The sequence below is a fragment of the Dendrobates tinctorius genome, unplaced genomic scaffold, assembly GCF_039654945.1.
Source record: "Dendrobates tinctorius isolate UK_male_01 unplaced genomic scaffold, ASM3965494v1 ptg000007l, whole genome shotgun sequence".
Taxonomy (NCBI): Eukaryota; Metazoa; Chordata; class Amphibia; order Anura; family Dendrobatidae; genus Dendrobates; species Dendrobates tinctorius.
Window position 1 is genome coordinate 44,075,027 of NW_027361675.1, and position 11,485 is coordinate 44,086,511.

Consider the following 11,485-nt stretch of genomic DNA (forward strand, 5'->3'; position numbering starts at 1 on the left):
GTCTTCTGGTGTGCGTGTTTTCCTCCATAAGCGTTCAGCACACCTAGAGCATCGCAGGAGAAATCGGGTTTGCGATGTGAGCCAGGGCTGTTTCACTCTGTGTTTGGAGGTTCTGAGGGTGAGGGGAGCTACTTGGTCAAGGGTGCTTCTAAGAGTGTCATTGAAGTGATGTACAGCCAGATCAGGACAAAGAAGAGATTGGGGACAATGATGAGTTTAGGGAGTCTGAAAGTGTATGAGGGTTAATGGCTTGTAGATTTCTGACTGAATGGTAGGTAGGAGGGTGCTGGGGTGAGCGAGGATTTGTGAGTGTAAAGGAGAGAATGTTGTGGTCAGAGAGGGGAAGCGGTGAGTTGTCTAGGTAGGAGATTGAGCAGAGCCGGGCGAAAACCAGGTCCAGGGTATTACCGTCTTTGTGTGTTTCAGAGGTTGAGAGCTGAGAGAGGCCTAGAGAAGTGGTTAGTGATAGAAGCTGGGATGCAGATGTGGAAGTGGGGCTGTTAATGGGGATGTTGAAGTCTCCCAGGATAAGGGTTGGTAGTTCTGAGGACATGAAGTGCGGCAGCCAGGCAGAGAAATGGTCCAGGAAGTGGGTGGGTGAGCCTGGGGGCCGGTATATGACCGCTACTCTGAGGGAGAGGGGACGAAAGAGCCTGATGGTCTGGACTTCAAAAGAAGGGAATGAGAGTGATGGAGCTGGGGGGATGACCTGGAAAGTGCATTGTGGGGACAGGAGTATGCCGACTCCACCACCAGGTCTGTTCGTCGGTCTCGGGGAATGGGAGAATTGTAAGCCACCATGGGAAATTGCAGCAGGAGAGACAGTGTCAGAATCCTGAATCCAGGTTTCCATGAGGGCCAACAGATTCAGAGAGTTTTTCAGAAAGTAATTGTGTAGGAAAGGAAGCATGTTGCATACAGACCGTGGATTCCAAAGGGCACAATTGAAAGGAGATGAAGGAGTGCAAATAATATTATTAAGGTTTCGATGTGAGGTAGGGTAGGGGTTGAGGTTGGGGGATGGTGGACCGGGGTTGGGGGAGATGTCCCCTGAAATCAGTAGGAGCAGGAAGATAAAGAGCAAGTAGTTTTTGGAATTGTATGAAGATTTTTTGTGCAGTGTGTTTGGGCAAGATGGGCTGAGGTTTTTTAAGAAGGTGAGAAGTGCATGGGAGCTGTACATGGGAGAAGGAAAGAGAGAGGAGCTGATGTATACGAGTCGTGATGGAGGGGGGATTGGTCGGTGAAAGTGGATTGCAAGAGTACATAGGAGGATAGGAATAAAGCACATGGTTAAAAGGGACAGCAGAGTGAGGGTTACCTGACTCCTGCCCTGACTAACTGCCATGTAATAACTGCTGTATCCCGACGCTTATCTTCGTGACGCTTTGCTTCTGTGATGCATGCACCCCCACATGCGTGCACCCCTAAGGATGGTTCTAAATTTATAGTCCAGACTGCTGGGTCAGAAGAGATGGATTGTGGGAACTGGTTGAGGATAATTTGGCAGCTGGGGTCAGCACACCAGGGTTTTTTTTGTTTTTTTTTGGATGAAACAAAGACATTTAGCCTGGCAACATCTATTTTAACACCTCCACCAGATAAGATCTACACTGATCCCAGTCATGGAAATGCAACAGTGAGTTTTAAGTACAATGCACCAAATGATTTATAACAATGAATTAGCAGACACATTAAAATATGTTTCTAGATGGTAAAGCAGCAGATGACAGCAGACAGCAAGCAGAGGTGGGAATTTTTACCATTAGAGTCTATTGCAGCAGATGAGACAGCAATCAGAGGTGGGAAGTTGTACCATTTGAATATGTTGCAGAATAAAAGGTCATCGAGGGCCGTAAACGGCTCGTGGTCCTGAAGTTCTTCTCTGCCTTAGGAGGATTATTTCCGTGAAAAAACTTTGGAGGTTTACGAGAGAAAAATAGGTGCATAGGATCCGAGATGCAGAAAATATCTACCGGCCAAGACACAGAATCCCTTGCGATAAAAGAGAAGTGCTGATAAAAGGTAAAACCCACATGATAAACAATAAGCTTGAACTGGAAGAAGAGGATGCCTGAATGTGTCATCAGATCTGATGTCATGTGAGATGTCATGTGATGTCACAATACTGTATGGCCAACCTTCATAGGAGGTACAGAGGTCACTACAAATCAGGCATTGAGACTAGCCATTCTCGGGCCGTAAATGAACATTGATCAACTATACAAGTCTATTGGCGGTGGTTTACTGGCCGCTTTCGCAGGCCGAGTACTGATGGGAACAAAACATTCAATAATTATAGCGAACACAGACAGCATCATGTTATTGGCTACGTACACACCCCGATTGCTGCTGTTAATGTTTTTCAATGAGCCAATCACCCAAGAAACGAGCAAACCTGGGCAAATAAATGTACTTTTCTGCCGGATCAGAGATAAGCACTCAGAATTTTATCTTTCTGGACAACAGCAATGTTCCTTCACACTGAGGATAAAACCAGATACTAAAGAAAGGGGTGAACAAGCCCTTACAGGTACCAGAAATATAACCTTTCAAACCTTATCAATGATGCCATCAATGTTTCCCTCTTCAACAGACTTTTTAATAGTATGAGCAGTTTCAGTAACTGATTCAGAGATCTTCTTCGTTGCCACTGAAGCCATGCTTAAGAGATAACCTGGAAGAGCGACACAAATAATGTAAATTATTTATTGACTGTATTTCCTTTTGTTTAGCGACACGTGACATGAGTAAAGATGGTTATAACAAGTGACGGAAAACGTCATCCATCTCTTGTTTCCAGGTATTCAATGCAGAACATGACAGATGGAAAACTAGCTGTATACCTGCACTGAGCAATGACAGCGGCTGAACGTCTGCTCACCATCACAGCAGGTCACTATATTGTGCTCTTGGATGACCAACAAGAACAAAGCCACAGGAGAAATGGACACCAGTATGGGACCAGTGAAAAATCTCCAGGTCCTTTCTGCTGGACCTGTAGCACCAGGGATGGGAGGTAACACTGATCTCAACCATGTAACCCATTAAATGATGTGATCAATGATGACCACTGCATCTCCCTAAAGCGATCATGGGGTACCTAGGTCTCCAGCTGCCGTGGCTTCCTACAACATCCCTTACGTCTGCCATGTTTTAATGCCCATTAGGCTGCTTGTCTGTAAAACATGACAGGCACATATAATGAGCTGCACTACAGTAACACGACTTTACTTTGTAACCAATAGAATGAAGCTACAAGTCCCCTTGTGGGACTAAGAAATATTTCTGAAAAAAATCAAATATTATTAAAGGTGATATTCCAGATTTTCTTCTTCAACCTCCCAGGTTTCTGATATATATATATATATATATATATATATATATATATATATATATATATATATATATATATTACACACACACACGGTAACTCATCTGCTTGTTTTCCTCTTTCTCCACCCCACCTCTTCTTTGATTGACAGCTCTGGCTTCACAGAGCCATAGAAGGGTAGAGATAGATGGAAATCAAGCAGGTGCGAAGGTGTATAGAAATGAATGGCCCTGCCAAGGAGCACCGAGCGCCTGTACTTGGTTTGAACAGTCATTGTGTGCTGACAGCTTCCCTTTAACAACTAACTTGTAATTTACCCATTTAAAGAGATGGGACAACCACTTTAAGGCCGGGATCACACTTGCGATTTAAACGGCCGAGTCTCGCATGGTAATACACGGCGCTGCCGCCGGGACTCAGGAGCGGGGCGTGCGGCCGCATAGCAATACATGGAGCCGCACGCCCCGCTCCTGAGTCCCGGCGGCAGTGCCGTGTATTACCATGCGAGACTCGGCCGTTTAAATCGCAAGTGTGATCCCGGCCTAAGAAAAATAATTGCAAATTAAAGACAATTTAAACAATAAAAGACGCTTTATTGTGGAAGAATAAAATACAGTTAATTCTGTACTTAAAGAGAAAAAAAATGCCAGAACTGCAAAATAAATAGGAAAAAGTGCTGATTGGATTAAATAGGGAGCCCCACGCTCTAATTAATCATCTAAATGCCGCCATCATTATTGCCGGCAGCATTTAAGGGGTTAAACAGCCATGACTGATATCAACAGCGATTGTGGCTGATGAGCTGACAGCTGCTGTATTTTAACCCATCGGTGGATGCTATTCTCACGTCAGTAAAAACAATATATATACCCCCCCCCCACACACTTTGGGTAAACTAGGAGCTTTTTATTGTGCGCACTGTGCAGGTTCAATGACTCCACAATTGTTTATTTTGGGTTGTTAGGGACAAGATGACACCAATTATGTGCAGTTTATCGTTTTATTATTGTACACAAAGGATTTCATAAGATGAAAAAAAAACATTATCTAGGATCACATGGAGCTGACACCCCCTGTGGTTGGCGGGAGCTCATCTCCTGCGTCGTAAACGCTGGCAGATCAGACTAATGGCCGGTGTCACCTTAGTGTTCAAGAGGTTTTCCTACTAAACTATTTGTATCTCAAAAAATCAAGTTAAGGGTTACCCATCTCCATGGGAGAGGGGATACCTTACTGATTCCTGGGGGTCTGACCAATCCTGAGAATGGGGCTGTGGACCGCTCTCCACAGAGGCCCATCAGGATGGAGCAGAGATGCTGCGTTCACTGTCCATGGGACTGCCGGAACCAGCGGAGTGCTCAGCGGAGGACGAGCAGCGCCAGAGCCAATTCTGGAGATCAATAAGGATCCAGCAGTCAGACCCCGCGATCAGTAAGGGAGAATTACCATCTTGGGGAACAGCTCTGCAGCCCCTTACAGCAGTGCTCTTAGCCCCCTCATGTGGCTGGATTCCTCTGACTGGCCGATGGGTGGGCTAGGGCACCATTGTGCGGGATTGGGGTCCCGGAGGTCTGGCCTCTGCCCCGGCCAATAGCAGGGTATGATCTGCCATCCCCGCTGCCGGTGATCTCGGACACCACAGCAGCCATGACAGCGCCGGCCACTTACTGCCGAAGCCTTTGGCCTGTCTGAGCAGCACGTCCTCCGCGTCATCCAGTGCCGTCCCCTCGGCCTCGGTGCCGTCTCTCTTCTCCGTACTCGCGGATTCCTCGCTCGTGCCTTGTATCGGTTGAATCTTTTCTTCCACAGACTGTGGCTCCGATTCTGGGTCCAAGCCCAGCCAACTTCCCAGGCCACGAAACATAGTGGACTCCGCTTACAGCCCCCGGTGTTGACAATAGGAAGTTACCGACGAATAACTCCTTGTTGTTACCGTTTACCGTCAAAACTTCCTCGTTTCTACCTTCTACGTCACCAGTAACCGATCCAACCAATGGCAAAAGTTGCTGTAGTCATGTGACACGACGGAGCCGTCCACAAAACAGCACTAACCATCCAATCACTGAGCTTTAGTCATGACCACGCCCACACTCCGCCCTCTCGCTTGCAGTCCTGTCACATGCATGCGCGTTGCCGTCCAGTGCAGTGTTGTGCGCATGAGCAGAGGTTAAGCTGTCAGGAAAATGCGACACCTATAGGAGCTGGATGTAACAAAATGTTACTAAGACTAGGCAAACTTATACATGCTCTCGTCTAGAACCTGTCCAGTGGGCGTGGCCTCATTCTATACACTTTTATGGAGCGAGTCCGCCCCTCTAACTGGCCAGGCACACCGGACGGTTGGCTGCGTGACACAAGGCTGAAGTTGGTTTCGTCCAGTTTCTTATTCGGCAATTTATTCTTTTCTTATGTTTACAGGTTTAACAACAAAACATCAGCAACACAATAATAAAAAACAATGCAGTGAAGTACCCTGATGTGAATACACTTAAAATCAGCATTAAAAAATATAAAACTGCAACAAAAATGGGCATCAAAGTGGGCAACAAAGGGCATTAATGAAAGGGTTAATTGACTTTGGGCCACTGAAATCACACTGCAGACATATAGAACAAGGAGCCCCATGTCAAACCCAGGTTCCTCCAGCCTGGCCCAAATGGGTTATTAGTACCAGAACTGGCATCAAAGTGGGCACACAGTCGATTTTCACAGGTTTGAATCAGTAACTGATGTTTTTACGGGGTTAAATGAATTTGGGCCACTGATGTCACACTATGAATACACAGATAGTGATGCCCCGCATCAAGCACAAGTTCCTCCAGCCTGGCCCAAATGGGTTATTAGCACCAGACCTGGCATCAAAGTGGGCACACAGTCGATTTTCACAGGTTTGAATAAGTAATTGATGTTTTTAAGGGGTTAAATGACCTTGGGCCACTAATGTCACACTATGAATACACAGATAGTGATGTGCCGCATCAAACCCAGGTTCCTCCAGCCTGGCACAAATGGGTTATTGGCACCAGAACTGGCATCAAAGTGGGCACACAGTTCTTTTTCACAGGTTTGAATCAGTAACTGATGTTTTTACGGGGTTAAATGAATTTGGGCCACTGATGTCACACTATGAATACACAGATAGTGATGCCCCGCATCATGCACAAGTTCCTCCAGCCTGGCCCAAATTGGTTATGGGCACCAGAACTCACATCAAAGTGGGTACACAGTCGCTTTTCACAGGTTTGAATAGGTAACTGATGTTTTTAAGGGGTTAAATGACCTTGGGCCACTGATGTCACACTAAGAATACACAGTGATGCCCCGCATCAAACCCAGGTTCCTCCAGCCTGGCCCAAATGGGTTATTGGTACCAGACCTGGTATCAAAGTGGGCACACAGTTCTTTTTCACAGGTTTGAATATGTAACTGATGTTTTTAAGGGGTTAAATGACTTTGGGCCACTGATGTCACACTATGAATACACAGAGAGGGATGACCCGCATCAAACCCAGGTTCCTCCAGCCTGGCACAAATGGGTTATTGGCACCAGAACTGGCATCAAAGTGGGCACACAGTCGATTTTCACAGGTTTGAACAAGTAACTGATGTTTTTACAGGGTTAAATGAATTTGGGCCACTGATGTCACACTATGAATACACAGATAGTGATGCCCCGCATCAAACACAAGCTCCTTCAGCCTGGTCCAAATTTGTTATGGGCACCAGAACTGACATCAAAGAGGGCACACAGTCGTTTTTCATAGGTTTGAATAGGTAACTGATGTTTTTAAGGGGTTAAATGATCTTGGGCCACTGATGTCACACTAAGAATACATAGTGATGCCCCGCATCAAACCCAGGTTCCTCCAGCCTGGCCCAAATGGGTTATTGGTACCAGACCTGGCATCAAAGTGGGCACACGGTTCTTTTTCACAGGTTTGAATAAGTAACTGTTGTTTTTAAGGGGTTAAATGACCTTGGGCCACTGATGTCACACTATGAATACACAGATAATGATGCCCTGCATCAAACACAAGTTCCTTCAGTCTGGTCCAAATTTGTTATGGGCACCCGAACTGGCATCAAAGTGGGCACACATTCGATTTTCACAGGTTTGAATAAGTGATGTTTTTAAGGGGTTAAATGACCTTGGGTCACTGATGTGACCCTAAGAATACACAGTAATGCCACGCCTCAAACCCAGGTTCCTCCAGCCTGGCCCAAATGGGTTATTGGTACCAGACCTGGCATCAAAGTGGGCACACAGTTCTTTTTCACAGGTTTGAATAAGTAACTGATGTTTTTAAGGGGTTAAATGACTTTGGGCCACTGATGTCACACTATGAATACACAGATAGTGATGACCCCCATCAAACCCAGGTTCCTCCAGCCTGGCCCAAATGGGTTATTGGCACCAGAACTGGCATCAAAGTGGGCACACAGTCGATCAGTCGATTTTCACAGGTTTGAATCAGTAACTGATGTTTTTACAGGGTTAAATGAATTTGGGACACTGATGTCACACTATGAATACACAGATGGTGATGCCCCGCATCAAACAGAAGTTCCTTCAGCCTGGTCCAAATTTGTTATGGGCACCAGAACTGGCATCAAAGTGGGCACACAGTCGATTTTCACAGGTTTGAATAAGTAACTTATGTTTTTAAGGGGTTAAATGACCTTGGGCCACTGATGTCACACTAAGAATACACAGTTAGTGATACCTCACATCAAACACAGGTCCCGCCAGCCTGGCCCAAATGGGTTATTGGCACCAGACCTGGCATCAAAGTGGGCACACAGTAGTTTTTCACAGGTTTGAATAAGTAGCTGATGTTTTTAAGGGGTTAAATGACTTTGGGCCACTGATGTCACACTAAGAATACACAGATAGTGATGCCCCGCATCAAACACAAGTTCCTTCAGCCTGGCCCAAATTGTTTATGGGCACCAGAACTGGCATCAAAGTGTGCACACAGTAGATTTTCATAGGTTTGAATAAGTAACTGATGTTTTTAAGGGGTTAAATGACCTTGGGCCACTGATGTCACACTAAGAATACACAGATTGTGATGCCCCGTGTAATACTTAGGGGAAAACTACGATAGAGAGTGGACCCTCTGGATCGCGGATCCGGAGCCCCTGGGCCGAGCACGCCAGGTGAAGACCGACCCCTATACAGGGATCGTTTGGGGCAGGACCACAGAGGACGGAGGCGCGACAGCCGGAACCAAGAGGGACGGCTCCACGGACAAAAGGACAGGGGAGGCAACGGTGCGAAAAACGAGCAGGGACCAGTGGCGCAGGAAAGAAACAATACGGGAGACAGGCAAGTGGAAAGACCAAGGCGGACTGGAGACAGAGGACGGCACCGGGGATGGAAGGCAGCGCCCAGGCAGACTGGAAGGGAAGGGAGACACGAGACAGGGGGCGACAGGGCGAGTCAGGCGGAAAGCGGTTGAGCTACAGGAGAACTGTAGAGGCCAGAGGGTGCAGAAAAACTACACAATCATCAGGCGTCCTCCTAACAGCGAGGACGCCTGAAGTACAGCAACCCCCGGAAGTGCGTCACCCAAGCCCGCCCCTCAGCGCCGCCCACCGCAGGAGAGAGAGCGCGGGAGGCGGCGAGCGCGAACCAGGGGGCGGGAGCCAGGAGCCGCCGTGAGGACGAGTGGACGGCGGGCGCGTGACCGGGCGGGAGCGCGCAGGTGAGGAAACGCTGCAGCGCACGCTGAAGCAGAAGGGGCATCGGCGGGCATAACATCGCCGATGTCACAGTACCCCTCCCCTTACGCCCTCCCTTACTGAGATTGGCCAAAAACTTTTTCAGAATGCGAGGGGCGTTGATATTTTCCCGAGGCTCCCAGGACCTCTCCTCGGGACCAAAACCCACCCAATCGATAAGAAAAAGGGTCTTACCCCGGGCTTTTTTCATAGCCAAGATGTCCTTGACCTCGAAGACGTTGTCCGAGATAGCAGGTGAGGGAGGGACGATGGAAACTGGTTGGAACCGATTCAGGACTACGGGTTTCAAGAGCGAGACATGGAAAGCGTTGGGCACCCGGAGCGAAGCAGGCAACCTCAGTTTGTAAGCCACGGCATTAATACGTCCAATCACTTCAAACGGTGCAATGTACCGAGGACTCAGCTTATAAGAGGGAACTCTCAGACGGATATGTCGAGTTGAAAGCCAGACCTTGTCACCTGGATGGTACGGGGGCACATCCTTCCGTCTTTTGTCTGCATGTTTCTTGATTCGGTCGTTGGCACTTTTGAGCGCATCCCTGGTCTCTCTCCAAATCTGCGAGAATTCTTTAGCAAGAGAATCGGCTGCGGGTACCCCTGTAGAGGTGGAGAAAGGCAACGGAATACCTGGGTTTTGACCGGTTACCACAAAAAAAGGTGACCTGGTGGTGGATTCACTGGGATGATTATTGTGCGAGAATTCAGCCCAAGGTAAGAGCGCAACCCAGTCGTCCTGATGAGCGTTGGTGAAGTGACGTAGGAAGGTGGTTAACCCCTGATTAATTCGCTCCACTTGCCCGTTGGTCTGAGGATGATATGCGGAGGAGAAGTCGAGAGATGTACCCATAAGCCGGCAGAGTGCCCTCCAGAAGCGGGAGGTGAACTGGACCCCCCGATCCGACAGAATCCGCTGAGGAAGACCATGCAGCCTGAAGACCTGGTGGATGAAGATCTCAGCTAACTTTGGGGCGGACGGTAGTCCCGGTAAGGGAATGAAATGGGCCATTTTGGAAAAACGATCTGCCACGACTAAGATGGTGGTACATCCGGCTGAGCGGGGTAAGTCAGTCACAAAGTCCATGGCGATCTGCTGCCAGGGGGCCTCAGGAACTGGCAACGGGTGAAGAAGACCGGCGGGCAAAGTCCTAGCCACCTTATTCTGGGCACAGATTGTGCAAGAGGCCACGTAGTCCATCACATCCTGGCGATGCGTGGGCCACCAGTAATACCGGGAAAGCAGTAAGAGAGTCTTCTTTGTCCCAACGTGTCCAGCAATTTTGGAGGAATGTCCCCAGCCCAACACCTCTATACGTCTGCTTGGAGGGACGAAGGTCTTACCGGGCGGAGGGATAGCAAAATTCACAGGAGCCACGGTGATCATCCTAGTAGGCTCGATGATATAGGATGGGACTTCATCCCTCTCTGAAGACTGCAACGACCTGGAAAGGGCATCGGCCTTGATGTTCCTATTACCCGGTCGGAAGTGAAGTTGGAAGTCAAAGCGGGAGAAATACAGGGCCCACCTGGCTTGCCGGGCATTGAGCCTTTGGGCAGACTGCAGATAGGCCAGGTTCTTGTGGTCAGTGAGGATGGTAAAGGGATGTACAGCCCCTTCGAGTAAATACCGCCATTCAGCCAAGGCCATCTTAATGGCCAGTAATTCTCGGTCTCCAATGGAGTAGTTGCACTCCGCCGGTGAAAAGGCTTTAGAAAAGAAGCCGCAAGGAACCAGCCGTCCGGACGAAGCCTGCTGGGACAGGACCGCCCCGCTCCAGTGGAGGAGGCATCCACTTCCAGGACAAAGGGTCTGCTGGTCACAGGCCGATGCAAAATGGGTGCTGACGCAAAAGAACGTTTCAGAGTTTGGAAAGCGTTTTCCGCTTCAGGGGACCAGCTGTTGGGCTTCGTTCCCTTACGGGTCAGGTCCGTGATGGGTTTGGTAACCGTAGAAAAGTGAGGCACAAACTGACGGTAATAGTTTGCGAACCCAAGAAACCGCTGGATGGCCTTAATCCCCACTGGACGGGGCCACTTGAGTACCGCACCGAGTTTTTCGGGATCCATCCTTAGACCGGAGTCGGTGACGACATATCCCAAGAAGGGTAGTGACGACTGCTCAAAAAGGCATTTCTCGATCTTGGCGTAGAGTTGGTTCTCTCGAAGGCGGTGCAAGACCAAGCGTACACTTTTGCGATGAGAGGGCAGATCGGGGGAGAAAACGAGAATGTCGTCCAGGTAGATGACAACACAAGAATAGAGTAGATCCCGGAATACCTCATTGATAAATTCTTGGAACACAGCGGGGGCATTGCAAAGGCCGAATGGCATGACTAGGTATTCATAATGCCCGTCACGGGTATTGAAGGCCGTCTTCCACTCGTCCCCAGCACGGATTCGGACGAAATT

General features: G+C 48.5%; 1 protein-coding gene across 1 annotated transcript in view; it reads right to left on the reverse strand.

Annotated features, from left to right (window-relative positions):
- SYAP1 (synapse associated protein 1) overlaps nt 1–5,384 on the reverse strand; it is a 39,888-nt gene extending 34,504 nt beyond the window's left edge. Inside the window, exons 1-2 of the mRNA XM_073574061.1 lie at nt 5,003–5,384; nt 2,559–2,677 (exon numbers count right to left, since the gene is read on the reverse strand). Of these exons, the coding sequence (XP_073430162.1) occupies nt 2,559–2,677; nt 5,003–5,198 (315 nt within the window). The 5' untranslated portion in view covers nt 5,199–5,384. The remainder of the gene's footprint in view (nt 1–2,558; nt 2,678–5,002) is intronic.
- Between the last annotated feature and the right edge of the window lie 6,101 nt (nt 5,385–11,485).